At 34.5% G+C, this 23,944-nt stretch overlaps 1 protein-coding gene and 1 pseudogene across 2 annotated transcripts; one reads left to right on the top strand and one right to left on the bottom strand.

Annotated features, from left to right (window-relative positions):
- Nucleotides 1-181: 181 nt before the first annotated feature.
- On the bottom strand, nt 182-2,400 carry LOC111024481 (uncharacterized). The gene is made up of 2 exons (XM_022302178.2): nt 2,243-2,400; nt 182-586 (listed from the first exon to the last, which is right to left on the bottom strand). The coding sequence occupies exons 1-2, from the start codon at nt 2,369-2,371 to the stop codon at nt 347-349; spliced, it is 369 nt and encodes a 122-aa protein (XP_022157870.1). The 5' UTR covers nt 2,372-2,400; the 3' UTR covers nt 182-346.
- An 18,662-nt stretch (nt 2,401-21,062) lies between these two features.
- Nucleotides 21,063-23,555, top strand: LOC111024487 (large ribosomal subunit protein uL18-like; annotated as a pseudogene). Its single transcript, XR_015787439.1, has 7 exons — nt 21,063-21,155; nt 21,284-21,350; nt 21,903-21,982; nt 22,128-22,243; nt 22,701-22,833; nt 22,927-23,103; nt 23,189-23,555. The product of XR_015787439.1 is annotated as a large ribosomal subunit protein uL18-like (transcript).
- Nucleotides 23,556-23,944: the final 389 nt, after the last annotated feature.

The raw sequence follows: 23,944 nt of genomic DNA on the forward strand, positions 1-23,944 counted from the left end.
CATAGATCGGTTTTAGAACCATCAAACCCACTTAATATCATTCTCCATCCCAAAAAGATCTCCATAATATTGGTGAAGGATCATTGTGGGAAGAATTTTTGGTGGTCGGATTCTCCGATGAGAAACTTTTCCTATTGAGAAAATTTTGATTACAAGAAAAGCTTATACCATTCGATAAAAGTTAAAGAAACAAATCAGACATATTTTAAAGTTCAAGAACCAAAACAAGATTTAAACGGAAAGAAACATAACCCAACTAAAAGGGAATATTCTAACTTTATACATTACAAAAGAGAAATACATTGGGATTTTGACCAATTAGTCCCTAGCTAGGTTGTAAAGTTCTTCAAGGGGTGTGATTGCAATTATTATTAAGTGGGTACTTAATTGCATTTAGGTCCAACTTCCTAAGGGCAGCTTTAGCAAGATCAATGCCACAAATATCAGAGAGTCTGACCAAATAGAGAAGCACATCAGAAAGCTCTTCCCCCAAATGCTCTTTCTCCTCCTCCTTCCACTCTGGCAGTCCCTTTGCCACCTCCCCTTTCCATTGGAATATTTCTGACAATTCTCCCACTTCTCCCACCTGTCAAAAAAACCACTTGTAAATAACCTTACCTAAAGTGCTTCAAAAACTACTTTAGAGCGTGTTTGGAAATTACTTTTGTCATTGTCAAAATCACTTCCCCTTCCATTGACAATTTTTTTGACAAATAAAAAAAAATTTGATTTTAAGAAATCTAAAATCATTTTAGATTGATTTTTAAGGTATCACTTGCATGATAATTTTGAAAAATCAATTAAACATAAATCTCATTTTTCAAAATCATTTCTTGTACCATCACTCTGGAACACACATCTTTAGAGTGCCTTCCTTTCAAACACTTGAGCCCGACTTCTAGATTTGTATGTTGCTTAAATAAAACTACTTTAGAGTGCTTTCCTCTCAAGCACTTGAGCCTGAGCCTATGACTTAAGCTCCTACTCATTTTCTGATGTGTTGGCTGTTTTTAGAATTAGGAATATTAGTAGGACGACTTGTAGATTTGTATTTTGTTTCCTTGGACAGCTTTTAAGATAATGCTTTGGACTATTCTATAAATATTTTGAGAGGAAGGACTTTTCGGCCCCGTGAAAAGCACACCACACATGGGCTCTGTCTCAAATCGTGATGTGTGACATATTTTAACATGTGTTTTTATATTTTTATTTTTCGTTTCATAACGGTTATATGGTTTGTTTTAAAAGTTACTTTTTTTCTTTTTTTAATAATGGTTTTAGGACATAAAAGTAATGAAATAAGTAAAGTAAAATCTATCGTTACTAAAAGTAGATTCGGAATTTTAAAATTATATAAGAAATAAATATGTAAAAAAAGTTCGATTCACAACTATCTCACTTCCTTTATCCTTCCTTTTTTACCTTGTTTAATTCCTACTTCAAATTTATGCTAACCCACTAAGCTATATGTCATGTCATATAAGTTTATCATCAGAAAATTTCAATATCCACCAAGGTATAATTAAAAAGTACTTAAATTTTCGTGATTAATTTGAAACTTTTTGAATGATAGAGACTAAATTTCAACATCCACGAAGGTATATAATATATATATATATATATATATATATATGTATGTGTGGATTTAAATAAATAAAAATAAATAATCTAATAAAATTATAATTTAAGAGAATGAAAATATTTTTAAATAATTTAGATATTGGATATTAAATTTATAAAAAAATGGATAATTGAAAATTGAAAATAAAGGAGTCAGGCGGAAAATAAAGGATAATTGAAAAAGTTATGAGGCGGCTTGACAAGGTTTCTATTTCTTTCCCATTTCCAATTTTGTTAAAAAAAAAAAAAAATTTATGTTTGTTATTTTTCATTTTCCTTAGAAGACTAAAATTGTATACAAATTTTACAAATAATAAAAATAACTTTCTTATTTCTTATTTTTCATTCTCATTTTTAATTTGTTATAAAAACACATAAATAGTATATAACTTCCTCGGTATCAATCACAACTAATAAGTAATTTATCTTTACAAGATATATATTTCTTTTATTTAAGAAACATAAACAAAAAACCAGGACATTACCAACGAAACAGACAGGTTCTATACGTTTTTATCATTAAGTTCGTGTTGGCAAAAAAAAGTAGATGTCGTTTACCGTCGAAGAATGGTCGGTATTTTAAAGTCGATGAAACTATGGAAGTGTGAGGGAGAGCGCATACCAGAGCAAGAAGGAGGTTTCTGGGACTATGGAAGCGATCCCAATTCCTTTGTTGAGAAAATTCCGCCATTTTTTTCCTCAGAAGCTCCAAACTCACACTATTTCCTTCTTCATTTCCATTTCCAGTCATCTTCTTCTCTAAAACTCTGCCTCTCTTCTGTACCCTCTTCATCCTCTTTATACACGTCTCCGCCACCGGCTATTGCCGGTCATGGGCTTCGATGGACCGGCACGTGTCCGTTCCCATGGATTTTCTCCAGGATCCTTGGTCGCCCTCGTGTTCTTCTGGGACCCACTTCTCTTTTTAATAAAATATATATAATTTTAAAATGTAATGTTTTTAATTTATTTATAAAAAAAAATAGAGAAAAAAAAAGAAGGTACTGTGCTTTCACACCTTGACGAGCGACGCAAAGAAATATGTGAGAGTGAGAGACGACGTCGTTTGGTTGAAGAGGAAGTGAGAGGGACAGATGGGGATAGGAAAATGGATTGCAATTTCTATTGAAGTTGACTAATTCTTCTATTGGTGGAATATCACCATTAATGTTTTCCGTTTCAATAGTTTGAATTTTGACCATATTTTTGTTTTTTGTTTTTTTGGGATACGTGTAAGAGTTTTCTACTTTTGACTTAATTATAGGCTTCAAGTTAGTTACGATAATGGTAAGATTCTCTACTAAAATATCAGTTATTGTATTTGAAATTTCTTAAGAGATTAATGAAGTTCTTATTGAATAGTTTGATGATAAGGTAGGACTTTTGAATGTAAAATGATGAGCTAAGAGAAATAGTTTAGATGAATGTATGGTGATCAATGCAAAGCTTACTAATTTAAGTTCGGGCTAGGTCAAGTCTAGCCTAAGCTATTCTTACACTTATTCCGATTATTCTCAAAACAATCTTCTTTTGTGGTTTTTCGGAATCTTTTGTTGATCATTTCGTCATTTGCTTTTTACTAAATCAACTAATGCTCTTTTTGATGTACTAGCACCACTTACACATTTCGTTCGAAATTCTACTTCAATGGTTATAAGGGCAAATAATTGTATTTTACTAATTATTTGAAGAGTTGTTGTAGGATACAAGGGAAGAGTATGATGCTCTAATTCGAAATGAATGAGACGATCAAGAAATTCCTCCCTGAACCCCGTATGAGACTTGGGATTTGGTTCTATAGCTTCTTGTAATAGGCTTTAATGGGTCTTTTAAGACAAAAAAGAATTTTGATAGTTCTATATTTAGATACAAGATACATCTTGTAGCTAAAGAATTTCATCAAACAGTCAAAGCTATTCTTGGTAAATAAATATTTGAAGAAGAAATGAGTTCTCAAAAGAATGAATTTCATTCATCTTATTCTCAGTCAAAGCTAAGTACAGAGACTGACATATAGGCTTTGAGTTTCTTAATAGAAGTTAGATAGCCAAAAACAGATTTAACAGCCACTAACCAAGTCATTCTAACAACCTGTACTTACTAATACAAAATGATGATAACTAAAATTACAAATCAATGATTGATATTAACATTGGTTAATTGATCATTCTTTTAGTCCAGATGTAACTCAGGGGTAAAACGGTAATTTGACCCAACTTGAGTTACGAGCATTCGTGAAGGATTGACTCGTCATTAATGGTCGTATATCCATGGACACGAAAACATTCTGCAGTGAGAAGAGTGCAACTGCGAGTCTTTAGTGGAATGACCCGTAGTTAACGAATCTTGATCAACTCGGTCAATGAATTTGACCAATTAATCTTGCATCGTTGGAGCTTCTGATCTGTAGGTCCATTAGGTCCCATTGCTAGCTCATAACGGGTAAAACGAGGATCAAGTTTTTGGAAGAATTTGAATTGTTCAAATTACTTAAGGGATTATATGTATATTGATACATTATAATATATAGCTAATTATAAATTAAAACTATATATTATGAGAGAAATTATTTGAATGAGATTCAAATAAAATTAATATGAATATGATTCATATTAAAACTATAGGTTAAAACTAATGTGCATAAGATGTACATTACAACTATAGGTTATGCGAGAGAAATGTTTTAGAATATGATTCTAATTTTATAATAAATAATTAAGTGTTAATTATTTATTTGATTTATATATATAGTTATTAATTAATTATTAATTGGATTAATAATTAATTATATTTATTAATTAATATGATTAATTAATAAATTATATATATTAATTATTATTAATTAATTAATAATATTAATATATCAATTAATAATTAACTCCCCTGCAACTCCCTGCAAAATTGCAGGGAGTGGGCAGTTGAGTGACGTGGGGTAACTCCCTACGTCACTGCTTTTTGTTCTTCCTTTTGCAGTTCTACAAAATACAGGTGAACAGAAGAAAAAAAAAGCAGAACTCCCATTTTTCTCTCTCGATCAAGCTCTCTCAATCAAACTCCCCCCCTCTCGTTCCAAAGAAACGCTCCCACAAGCGTGTTCTCGAAACCCAAGAGGATAGCAAGGAAGATCGTTTGGTGGTGTTTGTTGGGAAAAAATTGAAGAAACGATCTTCAAAGGTAATGGTTTCCCTCTGTATTTTCTTCTTAACGTTTTTTATTTTGTTTCCCAAATATCACGAACAACGGTCCGCTTCCGCTCCAGGATTCACATCCCTTCACTACTATCACTGCACAGCCTATTGTCGAAAATACTGCTTTACCTGACACAAATACTTTACCTAATGGATCTTTGAATGGCTCTTTATCTACTGGTTCTTTGAATGCCACATCTGAATCTAATGCTAATATTTCTTCCAATTTTGATGAGCCTACTGGTATGCTTTCTTCCTTACCATCCTCTTCAGTTGTTCATAATTCTCATCCTATGACTACACGGGGAAAGAATGAGATTTTCAAACCCAAAGTCTCTGTTGTGGATTATAAGGAAGTTGAACTTCCCGATGTTAAAAAGGCCTTACGACATGAACATTGGAGACAGGCTATGAATGAGGAGTATAATGCTCTTCTTCGGAACCACACTTGGGATTTGGTTTCTCAACCTTTAAATCAGAAAGTGGTTGGATGTAACTGGGTGTTTAAGATTAAAAGGAATTCTGATGGTTCCATTTCGCGGTATAAGGCTCAGTTAGTTGCCAAAGGCTTTCATCAGTCTACGGATTTGATTATTCTGAGACGTTTAGTCCAGTTGTTAAGCCAACAACTATCCGGGTTTTACTCACCTTAGCCTTAGCTCATGATTGGCCAATTCGCCAAGTTGAAATCAATAATGCATTTCTTCATGGTCTTCTCTCTGAGATCGTATATATGGAGCAACCTGCTGGTTTTTATGTCTCCAGCTCTTCGCCTCTTGTATGTCGTCTCCGGAAAGCATTATATGGTCTTAAACAAGCTCCCCGAGCTTGGTTTGATCGGTTGAGTGTGTTTCTTCACTCTTTGGGCTTTGTTAACTCAAAAGATGATTCTTCTTTACTTTTACGACATACGACCTCTCATTGCTGCTATATATTGGTGTATGTTGACGATATTTTGGTTACGGGTAGCTCGATGACTGTTATATCTCAGCTTATTTTTTATCTTCATAAGCAATTTGCATTAAAAGACTTGGGTCGCTTGAGTTATTTTCTTGGAATAGACGTTTCTTATCCTCCTCAAGGTGGTCTTCTTTTATTTTAATCAAAATATATTGGTGATCTTCTTCGTAAGACTCATATGGCTGAGGCTCGGTCTATTGCTACACCAATGGTAAGTGGCCCATTGCTATCTGCACGACAAGGTGAGCATTTTTCTGATGTTCATCTTTATAGAAGTATTGTGGGTGCCTTGCAATATGCTACTTTGACTCGTCCTGAGATATCTTTTAGTGTTAACAAGGCGTGTCAGTTTATGCACTCTCCCACTTTGATTCATTGGCAATTAGTTAAACGGATTCTGCGATATCTAAAGGGTACTATTGATCATGGTTTGTTCTTAGCCAAACCGATTACTTTCTCTCTTCATGGCTATGCGGATGAAGATTGGGCGTCTGATCCGGATGATAGAAAGTCTACCTCTGGCTTTTGTGTGTTCTTTGGTGGTAATCTTGTTACATGGGGTTCAAAGAAACAGTCTATCATTTCTCGTTCCAGTACCGAGGCTGAATACCGTTGTCTTGCCACTACTGTCACTGAGTTGGTTTGGTTATATTCGTTATTTACAGACTTACGTATTTCTCTTTCTACTCTACCAATTTTGTGGTGTGATAATCTTAGTGTTGTTCATCTTAGTGTGAATCTGGTTCTGCACTCCAAGACCAACATGTGGAGCTTGATATTTATTTTGTTTGTGATCTTGTTCTAAAAAAGAAACTATTGGTATATCATCTACTTGCTTCTAATCAGATTGCTGATGTGCTTACTAAGCCGTTGTTTGCTGTCAATTTCAATCGATTAAAGTTCAAGCTCAATGTTCGGGATCCATCCTCCATTGGCTTGCGGGGGGTGTTAAGACAGCTCACTGATATTCTCTAACGTGGCCATCTTATGTGGAGTTATTGTTTAAATTGAGTTTAGTTTTTTTGTTATTTCTTTAACAAACTTTTTACTCTCGGTAATTGCATTATTTTTTGTTAATAATTTTTAGGAGTTTTTATGCCTATCACATAAATAGTCTTCTCTGTAATTGCAATTGATGGAATGAGAAGAATCGATGGCTTTTCTCCTCCATCTGAGATTTTATCTGATTCAAATTCTTTCGTAATTTGATGGGTATTATGATCATATTGGGCAATGCTCATAGAGAATTTCTATGTTCTGGGAATTGATAGAAAAAGGAATTCTTGCGGTAGCAGAAGGTGAGGTTCTCACAAATGCACAAAAAAGACCTTGGATGATTAGAAGTAGAAAGATTTGAAAGCTAAAAACTATCTCTTTCAAGCTCTTGATCGCTCAACCATAGAAACAATTCTAAGCAAAGATACATCGAAAAGCATATGGGATTGCAGAAGTATCAGAGGTCTAATAGAGTCAAACGAGCACAATTGCAAGCATCAAGAAGGAATTTGAAGTCCTACACATGAAGGCAGGAGAATATGTGAATGAATATCTTGTTGGTACTCTTACCATTGCCAATAAGATGAAAGTTGCTAGTTCAAACACAGGTGATGTTAATGTTGTTTGAAAAATTTGGAGATCCACGACTCCTAGATTTAATTATGAATCTATGTAGTATATTCTATTGACGAGTCAAAGAACATAGATAATTTAACGATCGATGAGTTGCAAAGCGACCTGCTGGTGCATGAGCAGCATATGAAAGCTCAAGTTAAAGAAGAACATGCCTTCAAGATCACTCATTGTGATAAGCCACAAGGTCGAGGACGTGGAAGAGGGTCACGACGACAAGGACGGGGCCTATATTCTTTTGACTAATCCATAATTGAATGTTATCATTGTTACAAAAGTAAAGAGGAAGGTGTCAACTTTGCTGAGACTAAACATGAATTGTTGTTGATGGCTAAGACAAATGTGAACAAAGGCAATAAAGATGATGTATGGTATCTTGACTCAGGCTGCAGCAATCATATGTGTGGTAAGAAAGAATACTTGTCTGATTTAAATGAAAAATATAGAGCATCAGTAAAATTGGGAAACAATTCTAGCATAGTTGTTATGGGAACATTAGATTGAAAGTGAATGGAACATCCAAACTACTACTGAAGTTTTTTATGTGACTGAGTTGAAAAACAACCTACTAAGCATTGACCAATTACAGGAGAAAGGATTTGTCATTGTGTTTTAATTAGGGCTTCAAAAATCATTCAACATGATGACATGTCGTAAAAAACTTCAATAATCCTTTGTCCCACAGTCTGGGTCTATTTACAACTAGCCAATTAAGAATTCTCAGATGTACTAGTACTAGCAAGTGCATCTTTGATGCAGTCATCGATTCTCCCGAGAGGTCACAATTACCGCGAGCAAACATATTAATGACGATGAATACATTTTTGCTATTCTACTAATACTTGTACTTGCTCTGCTATTCTGCCCAAGCCTGGCTGAGGAAGAATTACGGGGCGTAAAACAAAAAAATATGCTGATTCGGGTTGGGTATACTCATGTCGTCATGTCAAATGGTCTGCATTTCTGTATGGTGGGAATATGTATTGACGATTTTTTATGTGCCTGAATTGAAAAACAACCTACTAAGCATTGACCAATTATAGGAGAAATGACTTATTATTCTATTTTAACTAGCGTTTCAAAAATCGTTCGTCATGATGACATTTCGATATTTCTATCAACATTGACATTTCAAACCTTTGTTTTAAGATGGTAGATGTAAGGTATTTCATCCAGAGAAAGACTTGATTATTGGATACTAAAATGCCTACAAATCGAATGTTCATTTTAGAAGTTGTTCTCAACCTATAACATCTGTTTGTGGTACAACTTTGGCATTGTAGATATGGGCATTTGAGCTTTGCAGGTCTCCAAACTCTCCAACAAAAATAAATGGTGTCACAGTCGTACATTTTTCAACCGCACGGTGCCATGATCTAAGCTCGACCATGGCCAGGCTTACGGGGAACTCTAGCCCCAATTCACTTTTTGTGCCCTTTGTGGCTTCATCGGACCTTAGGCGAGGTTCTTTCTTCCTCGACCGAGCTTCACTCCATGTTTCCAACCATCTTGGTCTCCGGTCACTAGGCTGTCTCGCTCCTACGATGAGTCAGGACCTTACCGAGACGGGTTATGACCTGTAACGGGATCAGAACGAGCTTAAAACGCCAACTGGGTACAACCGAGAGATTCTTGCCACTTAACTATGTCGAAACTAGCTTATCGGACCCATCGGACCCTTTGAGGTCATTCTTGCCGAGAAACTAGTCAATAACGGGCTAAACGACCTTACCGGATACTGTCGGGATGATTCCTACCGAGATCCGGACAAGGAATGACTAAACTTGGCAACCGGTATGAGTCTTGCCGCTTACTGGGCCAAGACTAGCTTTTTCTCACTTACCAGGTGCCCACCGATACTTTAGAATGCCACCCCGAGCATCGGGATGTCATCGGACTTTGCTAATTATTTGGGTACGCATACCGAGAATCAACCCACGAGTTTGTATTTATTATCGGGACCTTCCAGACATCCAACCATCCAGACATTATCGAGGCACGACGACTTTTGCACCCGTGCCATGTCGTTCGAGCATATCGTAATGCATAACAGCCCCTATGTGTAACCTCCAGCCCATAGGACGAGAAGTAATGCCGGCACACCCGTGCCGCCCGACACTATTCTTGAGATTCCCATTCTCGAAGGAAGACACCCAAGACCTTGGTCTTGCAACGCTCGCCCATGCCATGACACACGCATGTGCCATGGGGTAGCTCACTTAGGCCAAAAGGCCTAGGGGTGGTGGAGAGTTGACACCATGCTTCCCCCTGAGGTATATTCTAAGACATTCTTGGTCTGGTAGGCGTGTACTTGCAAAGTGGCGAGGAGTCACTCGCCAACATAGAGCGCATGTCTGAACTTCGATTGACACGAAACTTGGCGTACTTGCATATCTCACTAATATGCATCTAACTCTAAAGCTGCTCGTCCAAACTCTCGACGGAACCCCAACTTCAAGGGTCATGGCCCAGGGCCCGAACTGGCCCCCGTTGAGCTTGTCACCGACACCACTGACATCGCCTTCGCCTTGCATTCTGCGTATGCCTTCTTTAGACATTCTTTTGCACATCTATGGGGTGTGATAGGTGATGCACCATCCTCCTTGGTCGCATCACAGCACTTCTCTCTCGACCCTTAACATGGCTCGACAGGCGACATATGCATTTCACCACCATTTGTCCACTATATGGGTGTCACAACCTACTATCCACTAGTATGGTTGTGACATTCTCCCCCACTTAAACTATCATCGTCCTCGATGACATACTGGTGGGGTACAATCCAAAGATAACAATTAGGATTGTAACACTGTCCCCCAGTTAAACTCAGCATCGTCCCGATGACGACTCGGAACTCCAACTTCGGACTGGCTGCCAACTGACCCGCTTGTAAATAATCGTGCATCAGACTGAATACGAAACTTGTACACTAACAATGAGCTATCCACCCACGGACTTTCGTGCGCCCAACTATAGGACTTGGCTCCGAGACTCGCAACGTTGCCACGGCAAACAGTCGTGCGCTCCTCACGCGTCAGCTATGGACAATTCTCTACCTCGGACAACTCTGCTCAACAAATCTGGGGAACTTCCACCCCAACAAACACGTATTCTCTGAGCGGCACATAACAGTGCACCTCTCAGGGTGAGGCTCGCAAGCCTACCACTGAATAGTTGGGGTTCTAAAGCATAACAAGCATTAAATCTGTAGCAAGCTATCCCCCGAATGTGAGATTTAGTTCATAACAGAAAAGAGAAAATAAATAGAAAAGACATGAGAAATCTCCATTGAAGTAGTCAACAGAGAATTGGAAGTTTCCTTAAGAGCACAGTGTGACCCACAAGCAGGCAATCAATCTTCTCAGCTCATTCTTTGATGAAAAATAGATGATGACAAGAAGGGAATGTTCCCTGAAATCGATGCTTCCCAAAATGTATTACTCTCTATCCTTCTTTGTGTGATTGATGTATATTTTCCTTATATATTGGGTCCTTAAAATTTAGGGCACCCCTTGGAAGATGTAGGAACGCGGTAAAAATGAAATGTATCGGGTTGTTGCACTATCATACATGCTAAAGCATCCGGGCGACAATAGGCTCTAACATCACCCTTACGACCTTGGCAGCACCCATCTTGTCCTTAGCAAATTATACAATTCCTGCACAAATCATCAATAATTGAGCATAAATCATTACAATTGAGGAAATTAAGAATTCTAACAGCTTAGGGACAAGGATTCTAACAGCATAAATCAATGATTTCTCAGATTTTCCTTAGTTTCTTGACAAGGATCCTCACATTTCTACACAATTAATACCCCAAATAGCCCGCAAAACACTCTATTGTAGAGAGTTATCAATGATTTCATTCTAAAGTAAATGAAAAAAGATGGGAGGTAAAATTGAAAATTTTAAAACATCAGGACAAAATTGAAACATGCTATATAAATTAATAACATTTTTAAAATTTAGTTTGTTTGATTTTTTTCTCTAAAAATAAATCATACTCTTGTCTTCTCAATTCTTGTTTTATGACAAACTAAACGTACTTTTTAAATTTTCCATTCTGCACTTTAAACCATTTTTTAATATCTCAAAACTTAAAAGTAAGATAAATACTTGCGGAATTAAAGTGAAATAAACTTTTCCTTTTAAAAAACTTATTCTATCTTCAAAAAATAAAAATATACAAGTTAGGTTAACCAAAAAAAAAAAAAAAAACAAAACTATATCTCAATATTAATATATATTGCCTATTTTGAATAAGGTAGCCTTCCTCTGTTTTAAAACTTTAATCAAAACATCTCGTACTGATGGAATAATCTTTACAAATCAAATCTCCATTTTTTGTTGGGTCCCTAAAAAACTTTTTCTTTTAAACATTGTTTTTCAATACCTCTCCTCCAAGATTATTTCTTTCAAATTTAATGATAAATTTACAAATATAATTAAAACAAAGACAAAAAAAAAAAAAGAAAAAAGAACAAGAACAAGAAATAAGAAATACAAAGTGATGCAAGATTTAGTTCTGACTCTAAAAAATACGTGTAACACAAGAGATTTACACACCGGTATGGTACTAAATCCAACACACTCCGATATCTAAATCTGACAAAGAATTCAATTAAGAATATCAAAAAGTAGGATTATAGAATATATCTTGCACCTCTGATCTAATTTTGCTGAATGGTCCGACTTGGACGGTTCGATTTACGTGGCTTACTTAGCAATCCAACTAAACTATATGTGTGCAAGTAAATAGACAAATCCACAATAAGGAACTTTGAATATTTGGTGTGAGATTCAGAGCTGAAATTTCGTTTATGATTCCTCTAAGCTTCCCTTAATTTCATCAAAAGAAGAGATAAAAGTCATAGCTTCGGTTGTAAGATCACACTCATCTAATGGTCCCCTTTTGTGCTTTGATTCTTTATAATAAATGAGAGTTTGAATTGAGGAAAAATTTTCCTTTTCCCAACCGACATTTTCAACTATACATTTCATTTTCAGCTGCCATGCAACATTAATTAATGGAAAAAGATTCCATTAATTGATAAATTAAATTTAAAAAAAAATCAATTAATGAAAAGTGTTATTAAAAAGTATAGGACAGAGTTGGTGATAAATAAAGAAAGAACATCGCAAGATCGCTAAATTTATGATCTAGATGTTTTGATCGAAAAACAAAAATCAGTGAATAGTCATGGTGGTACAACTGAATATGCATTAGAAAATAGAAAGGTCAATCTCTTCCCTACGATGCAAAAAATAATTGGGTCAAATTAAACATCCTTTAAAAACAATTACGAGGAAGTGTAGAGATTCACTGTAATAAAAGTCGGTACAAATCTTGAAAAAATGGTGTTTCTCGCTACACATTTTAGTTTTTTCTCATTGTAAAGTAGACTTCATTATCAATCTTGAAGTCTTCATCATTGTAAGCAGTAATATTGTTTTGATATAAATTTTTCTGGAATATTATATCACATGCAGAAGTATAAGAATTTTAATTTAGCTATCTTAACCACTTAATTATATTCATACTAACGTTCAACTCATAGTATAAGATTTACGAGAATAATTAATCTCACCTTCTAAAGAAAGAATCACCCATTTAGAATGGCTAGCTCATTGCACATGTCTTAACTAAAAAGTCATATTTTTTCTACCAGCTTGTTGATCTTCTTGTGGGTCTTTCCCTTCCAAATAAAAAGAAATTGAGGTCACTCACATTAAATGGAGGGAAAATGAATGCATGGTCTAATTCTAGGCCACCCACAGAAAATGGTGACTCTAATTCTAATTTTAGGCGGCGTGTGCATCGGTGAAAGTTTATTCTAGACAATAGATATGATATCATACGTCGGTAGAAATATCTAAAAGACACGGTATTACTGACATTTTTTGCAACAATACTAAACATATCGCTAAAACTTTTAGCGACGCTTTTCAACTCTTTGCAACGTTTTTTATGCGTCGTTGAAAGTCTTTGTAGTGACTAACAAAAGATGAGAATATTCCTGACTTAATGTTGTTAGAAATAATAATAATAATAATGGACAAGATGAGTGACATATTGAATGTTACATTTTATGCTAGATTATACATTTGAAAAGTTATAACGTAAAATTTTCTAAAACATTTCTACCTCTCTTCTTGCCAAGAGATAAATTTCATTTATCTTATTTGGGTCAAGACTTAGGGATGAATTTCACTTCAAACAAAAAAATTAATACAATTTTTAATAAAATAGTATGATAAATAATTATAATATATATATATTTGTAAAATGCCATAAAAATGGTTTCAAGGCTTTTAAATAATGCCATAAAATTATTTTCATGAATCTTCAGAAAATGCCTTTTTAAAAATATGTTATTATAAATAGAAGATAGCTAAAAGTTGTTATCTTTCATGAGTATTAATAGGCTTCATAAAAATACTATTAGTATTCTTCTAGCTAGCATTTTAATCCAAAGTCTTGGTAGCTCATATTATTAAAAGAATAATTATATATTGTTGTTGAATATAACATAAACTTTGAAAATGCTATTAAACATGCTATAATTATAGCACTACACAAATCTGTTTTATTACATTAATATTACCCATTTCATTTTTCTTTCATAGGTTTTCTATGTGAGGTTCAATTCATGTAAACAAATTGAGAAAATTTTATTATAGCTTTCATTATCTACATATTTTAGTGACATTTAAGACACTTGTTTATAAAAATAAGTAAACATATATGTATTACTCATAGTTAAAGAAATTAACGGCTTCACTGAATCGAGTCATAACACAAAATACATATTTCATTTTCACTTCAGTTAAGAAACCAAAAACATGAACGTCATTGATTTAAGAACAAGCTCACAAACCCTTGAATTAAAGTTTATATTTGGGAGAATTAATCATTAGAGATTGTACACTATATATATCCAATACAAATTAAGTTCATTAATTCGAGTTCCTCTTAGAATTCTCGTCAAACACCATCATCGTTAATTTAAGTCTTTTGTATTCACATTGACATTGTGAAAATATTTTAGGTCATTTTGATCCATATTGCTTTCCCACGTCAGATGCACACATCACATAATATATATATATATATATATACATATAACAATTCTATATTTAATAAGCCATTTTATTTTTTCTATTTTTACGAATTCTTTTGCAAATTTATCTCTTATTATTTAAAGGGACAGAGAAAAAAAAATAGGAAGATCATAATCTTAATACAGATTGATGTATGGTTGGCTGTGTATTATTAGTAAAAGTGCTATTTCTTTACCACAAAATCTTTCTTTCTGTTATCTCAAAATAATAATAAGAATGATAATAAATAAATCTTAAGGACCAAAATGGAGAGTATAGAGATCGAAACAGTATTTAAACAAAATTTTATTTAAATTACTTGAATTGAGTGAAAATTTTTCTTATTATTATTCCAACGTACATGTAAAAATAGTCCACTATTGAATTTGGTTATCAATATTTTGAAAGAGATCACATTTGATAGAATTAAATTACTCCAAAAAATCTTGCCTAATATGGTCTTTCTTGATTGAGCTAGAATCATAATCATTGTTGATTAAACTAAAATCATAATCATTGGTGGAGGTCATTTATCGTATGTCACGTGTCGACATCTAAAGAGACTTTGTACAAGGAAATGATTCAACGAAAAACCTTCGACAAGCTATCTCGCTAGCTCGACATTACATAGCTGAACCGATCTAATTTCGTCCATCAGCCAACCACTCCCACGTACGAGCCAACCTTTGAAGAACACCGTACCCACGATCACGAAGGCAACGAAGGCGTTCTCCAACAACACACCGCATTTCTCAGACTGACGGTGAGTTATTAGAGTGTCGTCGAGAGATCCCCACTTCCTATACAAGGTATGCGAAACTATTTTCACATTGAATAATAGATTAGACTGTTCGTTGGAATGCTAACCTTGTCTTGTAGGTATCTTGAACGTCAATTTCTTTCTTCCGAACTTCGTAGATTTCGACCTTGATCATTTTCAGGATCAAATAATCAGGATCAAATTAATAATTCGATCCTGATAATGACACTTTGATAATTATATTAAATTAGAAACACAAATCAATTTTTTTTTAATAATATGATATCACGATATTGATGTCAATCTAATTAACTATTTGATATCATGATATCGAAACCCAATATAATTCATTATATCGAATAAAGTGACATTGACATGCTCCAATGGTATGTTGAAGATATCCAATTAATATCAGGGTTAGGTTATGATATCATGCATGATAGTGAAATCTTCTAGTTATTTCATTTTTTTTCTTTTTTGAGTAAAAAGTTATAACAAATTTAAAACATAAATCCTAATCTAATTTATTATCTAATATCATGATAGTGGTATCCAAAACGTAGATCAATTACATCATATTAAAAACACAATCATAATCTTATTAGTTATTTGATATCAAAATAGTGATATTCAATATTGTTGACGACGAATTTCGGTAGAGGATCACGTGGTATATGGACAAGCAGTTCGGCTTGAAACCCAGCGGACTTGAGCCAGAATACTTGATGCCGGTGCGGTGTCCCATCTAAAACACTCTCACGATCAAGTTAGTAATCAGAATATAAATAAGAATAAGATACGAGAGGTATTAGTGATAGGTTTTTCACTTGTCTAGTAAAGATGAAGGTCCTCCTTTTATAGCTTCCGGGACCGATCAGGAAAAACAACGGTTAGAAGTGGCAGGGACGCCGCACACTGTATGTTTGGTCAAATGGGAGTGCGCTTCCAGCAGGTGCATGGTGGCACCACCACCTGCGGCTTTGGACATGTCGTCCGCATCTGTGGAATGCGCCAGTTGTAGTGACAATGCAACTACGTAAGGGGGTAACCACTTGTGGTCCTCGATTCCTTCTAAGGCAGACATATGTCCTGCTAGGTAATGCCCGCCTTAGGAAGGTGGTGATCAGTTGTCCCCAGTCCGTAGAGGATCGAACGTGTGTCTAGCTCGAGTTTCACCCATAACAAATATAAATTTTTATCTAATTAATTATCTAATACCATGATTTATGGAAATCAATATGATGAGTTATGTTGATGCCAAAATCTGTTTAAGTCTTGTAGAGCAACCTAGCAGGTCGGTGCGAGCTTCCCTGAGGTACCTGTAAAGATAGGTAAGACACTTTGACGTCCAAGTCAGTTAGTAATCCAATCTTAAACAGATTAGCTTCAGAAAGATTTTCATACTTGGCTTGGTGGGGGTACTGGTGGTGTAGTTATAGTAGTCAAAGGGGTAGTTACCTATCCCATTAAGGTATTTCCCTGTTCGAGCCAGTGACATGTCAATGGACCGGTATCATGTTGGTTTTTGGATCCATCCCTATTTCAAGATGGGGCGCTTGAGGTGTCCCTATCCACGTATGAGTACTGGATCCCGACCTATCAGGTGTATGACCTTCTTGGAACGGCTTTTGGCAGTTTGCCCTCCAACAAGTTATATTGTACTAAAAATTGAAATCAAAACCCAATTAATTATTTGATATCATGGATATTAATTTTCAGTATAATCCATTAGTATCAAATTAAAATAACAGCAACATGTTATTCGTTGAATCATATTTGTTGGAGAATAAACTATGACATGCAACATGGAGAGCAAAGAAAGATCAACGACCAACCTATGTAGCTTGACCAACAATACGACCTTATAGCTCGAACAAACTCTGAAACAGTTTAATAGAACCGAAAATTCATTCAAGAGTATCTCAACACTCCCCATCATTTGTTGGCTTGGATAATTGTACAAAGACCCAACAAGTGAAAATCATAATAAATGAGAAGGAAACGACACTACAAGGGTTCGAACACAGGACTTCCCGCTCTGATGCCATGTAAAAAATGAATAAACCGCCCCTCAATCCAAAAGCTTAAATTAATGGGTTGAGTAAATTTATATTGATGATGTTGGTGAATCTGATGATATTAGTGAACCCGTTGAACTATAGTTAGTTGTTATTACTTGAGTTAATTTACCAAATGTTGTAATCAGTTAGTTAACTCACTTAGTTAGTTCTGGATATATATGTAACACTGAAAATTTATTTAAGAGTATCTCAACAATCATCATTTCGTATATAGGTACTGTAACATGATTTTCCTCATTCTGAGAGCTTAGATCGCTCCTTATTGATTTCAACATTGTAGTGTTTGTCCCCATTTATGCAAATCATCCTTCACATTGGTCGCTCTAGATAGTTCAGTCATAGTCCTAAGCACATATTCACATCCAAATTTTAGGGGTCCCATCGATGAAAAAGATTGAATTACTTTAAAACCCAAAAATGTTGATTGTGAGTGTACTAAGAGTAAGAGCTCAAGGTTTCTCACATGCATTGAAACTCTCTCACAAATTAAAATCAAACTCTCTGCTTTAGCTTTAATAAGAAAATGTCGTGTACACACCAAAAAAACAAAACAAAACAAAACATTATCCGCAGACAAAAGGCAAAGGTTTCCTTTAATCGCCTTGTGTTTTCTATGACCAATATTCAAAATTTTCAAAGATCTTCTTGTTTGTGTTTTGTACATATCATAAAATGTGACCTTTTTTATATATATATTCATTTTTCTCTTTTTTTTTTTGGGTTTTTAAGGGTAGGTGAAAAGAATATTAGAAGAGGAAATAATAATAATAATAAGAGCACCGAATGATCTTCTTAGTTTGACATAATGTTTTGGATGTTTTTGGAAGCAGGATGGCTGAGATTTGACATCTCTTGCTATCTATTTGTCGGCTAGCAGCAGCTGGCTATGTCATTTTATTAAAATATATTATAAAGAAGGAAATTACAAAAAATGTGTATTTATATATATAGCATTATGTTTAAAGTTTTAGAAAAATGTTATAAGTTGAAACTTATACAAATATGTGTATACGAGACCAATCAAAAATTACTTTTGTGATATTTTTTTAAAAAGAATTAAAAGGTAACGATTTTTATAAATACATGTTTTTGCATCAAAATGAATTATGGTCTCACAGTTAAGTTGGCAGTCGGTCGGGTCTCGAAGGTCAGTTGATACTAATACTAGTTGGATACGGGAACATCTGTACAAGAAGAGCAAACATTCCAACGTCGAAGTTAATCTTGAATAATTGCGTATATTTACTTTCACGGGCGTATCAAAAAAAATCTATTTTGAGTATTTTGAATGCATATTTTGAGCAAACAAAAACTTCTTTTAGGTCAAATCGATACATTTCCAGTACCAACGAGCACTGATTTCTCATCTTTAAGCTTAAGTGACTTAAAAGGGAAGCACATGAAGATGAAGGTGGGGAATTAAAAAATACATGTTTTTTTATTGAAATCCATAAATTATCTCTATCTATCTGTTACTCTATATTTCAGTATTTCAGGAGTTGTACAAATGCATTTAGAGGAGGTCGTCAAAATAAATAATTTCTGTTGAGACAACTTTTATCACTTGCTAGAAGTGTGTACTCGTGCACTTATATATAGGTTTCGAGGGATTGTTGTTAACTATTTGTTCGATTTTTTTTATTCTTTTTATTTTTTACATTATTTGTTGTTATAAAAAATAATAATTTAAACAAATTATTTCAAATTGCTATAATTATTTTTTTAATTCCTATATTAGATGTTGAAATATTTCTACTCATGTATTTATGTTAAAATCATTTCTTGCAGAAGAATATTAAAATTTTTTCTTATGTAAAATTATAAAATTGTTTTGTTTTTCTAATAATTTATTATATTTTAGTGGATATCATTTTTAATTATATAAAAATTACTTAAAGTTTAGAAATATGGAGATTAAAAATGTTGAATTTTAGTATAATTAAACTACAATTAAAATATAATTTATTAATTAAAAAAATTCTACTAAGTTTTGTGATTTCAAAAATTGTTGTAGATATGTCCCGATATTAACATTTTAAATTTTGCTTAAATATGTTTCATTATAACTTAATTAATAACCTAAATAAGCAACTATTAAACTAATCTTATTTGCAAATTCAAATAATCTTCACCAATTCCCTACGGTTATTTTTTAAATTTCTATTGACGTCGATACTTGAATATAAATATTACTTATGTTTCTGATAAGATGATTAAAAATTGTAAATTAAGCTACATTTAAATTGTCATTTATTAATTTAAATAATTTCTATCGATTTTCATAATTTTCAATTCTCTTCTTAAATATTCGTTAACATCGACATTTCTATCAATGTTTTAGTCACGAATAGATTCATTTGAATTTTTGTATAACAAACACACCTAATGATAACAAACATAGATCCATTACGAGCTTCAAACAAACTATATGTTTTGTTGATACCAAATCAATGATGATTTTAGTATTTTGAAGTATTCATAACGTAGAGATAAAACAGATGATTCCAATCTTTTTTAACCCCTCGAATTAGAGTGTATGAAAAAGTTATGCCCAAAAGAGTTGAAGGCTTATTATTCATACATGGCTTGAAGATGACGTGGACAAATGGACCTATCAGAAGATGACACGTGGAAATGTATGGACGCATAGGGCTTATTGGTTGAATTGCTGCAGCGGTCCCACAAATGAATCGAATTGTGACATGTGGCAGACTGGGTTGCACGCGTTTGCTGATGCCAGTGGATTAGACCAATAGACCGTGACACATGGCACCCTCTGAAAAGTGAAATAAATACAAAAAAAATTCAAACTTTATTTTAACACACGTTTTCTTTCCATTTTGAAAAACATTCCTCTCATTGTTCTTGAAAATTCTCTCCCTAAGTATTTTGTTATTCTATCTGTTCCAAGCTTCAATTTTGTTGTAATTTTTCTTGGGAGAGATATTTTACCTAAAAAGATTTTTGAGCTTGTCCATTTGAGAGCTTTTTTATTTGTAAAATTTTTTCATTGTTCATCAACTCTTTCGAGAGAGTTTGTAATTTTATTCTTAAATCCAAAATCTAGTGTACAGTCTAAAAAAACGTTGAGAATGGTTTAATCTTAAGCTATATGTTGGAGGTAATTTCTCACCAACCACGTGTCAACATCTAATAGGGCAAAAATAATGAACCAGTACAAAGGTCAATATATTAAAGTGATTGTTCCTCGGACCTCGCCAAAGAGGCCGAGCCGATCAAAGAAGCCAATCGAGAAGTCATCCACTAGACGAGCCGACCTACGCCTCCTGCCTCGACTGCTTGAAGTCCAAGTGGAGCCGAGCTCATAATCCCAATGTCGGGTGTCTAAATTAGCAATCGTGCCGAACAGAGGACACTTCTTCAAGAATTGAACTCCGACACATTCCATGAAAACACGCCGTAGTACTTAGGTCGTGGAAGAGTTGTTGGAGACTTGTTGTAAGTCCTATCAGAAACTCCACTTATAACTATAGACCTCCGCCTCAATTTTCAGATAAGCAAAACTATATTCATCCATCGAGTCAGCTATCGTTTGAGATGAGCTTCGCAGACTTGGTCACAATCTTAATCAAACATTTTACACATGAAATTTAACCTAATTTTGAAGAACTGGGGTTGAATCGGACAGATAGGAAATTGGGCTTTAAGCCCAATAATAAAAGGTGCTTCTCTGGCCCAACGGCGTCACCTTAGGGTCTAATTATATAAATATGAGATCCTTCCATTCGAAAAACTCATCTCTCCTTCGCATCTCTCGTTCACTCTCGCTCAGTGTACTTCAGGCCTTCGATGGTGAGATTTTTGCTCGCATGAATCTTTCTATATGTTCGACGATTGTTATATGCAACTGCATTGTTTTGATATTAATGTTAGTGTAAATATTGGGTCGGCTCCGAGTAATTTTAATGGTTTATTTGCAGGCTTTTGCGAAAGCTCAAAAGATGAAAGCATACTTCAAACGCTACCAGGTCAAATACAAGAGAAGAGGTGTTTTCAATTTTTTTGTTTACTTGAAAAGTTAATGGTCGGTTTCTGATAGTGCTTGATAATACACAAGAACAAGAACAAGTACAAGAACAAGTACATCACTCCCAAATATCGCTTTGTTATTAGATTTGTATCCTCATAACATTTGGCTGCAATCTTTATGCTTTCCTTCAATAATAGCCCCCACATGCATTGTAGCATTAGGTTATATAGAAGCTGTTGTAGGCACGTTCTCCTTTGGATGCTTTTGATGTTCTGTTAATATATATGTATACATTTTTTTTGTTTTGGATGGTGAGATCTCGCTCGGGAAAGGAGACCTTAACGTTGTTTATTTGTAGACTAATAAGGATATTACAGAACAAATAGTATCTTCTAGCATTGCTGGTGATGTGGTTATTGCCGCAGCTTATTCTCATGAGTTATCTCGTTATGGTCTTGAAGTTGGTCTAACAAATTATGCTGCAAGTACTTCTTTTTCAGTGTAAGTCTATTTGGGACGGGCTTTTTGATCTTTTATTAACTTCTTATCCCTATATGAATACTGTTTAGCTTACTGTACTGGACTTCTCTTGGCTCGTCGTGTCTTGAAGAAGCTCGAGATGGACAAAGAGTACGAGGGTAAACTTGACGTACTCTATCTATCCTCTCTTGACCTTACCTAAAAGCAAAACCAAGCAAATTAAACAAGATGAATTAATATACCTCATCTGTTATGGCTCAACTCTTCCATCATTACTTATGTCCACTGAAAGCATTTGTATCATGAATCATTAGGTTACCGGAGAGGATTTCTCTGTGGAACCTACAGATAGCCGAAGGCCCTTCAGAGCTCTCCTTGATGTCGGTCTAGTCCGAACAACGACGGAAACCGTGTTTTTGGTGCTCTCAAGGTATTTAGTTAGTCTTAGATGAGCGTCTCTTTTCCTTGTTTATAATAATAGTTTAGTATTTGTGCTTCTAGCTTTACATGGTTTAATGAATTTCACCCGAGTAACTTTGTTTATCATCAAAATCATGATTGGATATCATGATGGCCACTTACCTTAAGAATCAGTAATTCTTATGTGGTCACTTACCTTAAAAATTAGAAATTACTATGTGTTTTCCGACACTAAATGTATTAGGGTCAAGTGGTTGACTCGTGAGATTAGTCGGAGTGTGCATAAACTGGCCCAAATACTCACGAAAAAGAAGGAAAAAAAACTTAGCAGCCCATTACAATTATGGTGAGAAGTTTGTTAGTTCACTGGAATTTTTAATAATCAGTAGGACAGTTTGAGCTCTTGGTATCTTTATCAAACCATCGTATTTTTAGAGACTGAATCTATATATATTTTCATGACACAGGGAGCTTTGGAAGGTGGATTGGATGTTCCACAGTGTCAAGAGTTTTGCTGGTTTTTCAAAGGACAGAAAGGAGCTCGATGCTAAGGTTCACCGCAACTACATATTTGGCGGCCACGTTGCTTCCTACATGAGGGTAATCTTTCCGAAGCTAATATCAGCATATAGTTGACTTAGAAATCAGAATAGTAATGAAAAACTCATGTTCACCATTGAGTTTTTAATCCAGTCCTTGATGGAGGATGAGCCGGAGAAGTATCAATCTCACTTCAGCAAATACATCAAAAAGGGAATCGATCCTGACAACATTGAAGAGTTGTTGAAGAAAGTTCACGCTGCCATCTGTTCAGAACCGTTGGCGAAGAAAACTGAGCAACCACCAAAGGAGCACAACTATTAGTCACTCGTGATTAAACTTGCATTTTTGGTTTTGGACTTTGATTACCACCTGTTGTTTACTGTGCGTGATTATTTAATGAATCTTTAAGGAGTTGTTGTCTGATAGGTTTAACTTGAAGAAGCTCACATATGAAGAAAGGAAGGCCAAGTTGGTTGAGCGTTTGAACGCGTTGAATTCTGCGGCTGGGGTTGATGAAGACGATGACGAGTGATTCAACTCAATCGACGACCATGTCTTTCAACCAATTCTATTATTACAAACCATTTAGTTTAAGTGAGAAGATCCATGGTTTTTTTTTCTTTTTTGAGATTTTCCCGAGGCGACTTTGCAACTTTTGAAGCGCTTCTGTCATCTCTATGTTCTAGTTTTAGTTGGCAAAGTTCAATTATGAGATTCTGGGTATGAAGATGTTAACTTGGTTTTTCAGTTTGGTCAATTGCATCTTTTGTTTTATTAAATTTTGTTGTTCGTTGGATCGAATATGTGATAGCTTGCTGATCAAATTGGATGGTCAACTCAATCCAATATCTTTGGATTGGGTCAGGTTGGGTTGTCGGATTGTGTTCTTTTTTTAATTTTTAATTATCACGACGAAAAATTAGGATTAGAACTAAATTGATGGCTAACTAAATTAACTAAATGGACGATTGATATTGAAGATAAAGATATTATTTTATATATAATTAAAAAATACACATATATTGCATAAATTCGGATTGTAACCGATTTTATCATTATTTGGTGTAGACTTCGGTAAATATTTTATAAACAAAAGGAGAAAAGTCACACCTACATTTATGTGCGGCTGTGTTTTGTTTTGTTTTGTTTTTCTTTTATAATACACGTC

Source organism: Momordica charantia (assembly GCF_013281855.1).
Source record: "Momordica charantia cultivar OHB3-1 chromosome 9 unlocalized genomic scaffold, Mcharantia_2.0 BLBB01000009.1, whole genome shotgun sequence".
Classification (NCBI taxonomy): domain Eukaryota; kingdom Viridiplantae; phylum Streptophyta; class Magnoliopsida; order Cucurbitales; family Cucurbitaceae; genus Momordica; species Momordica charantia.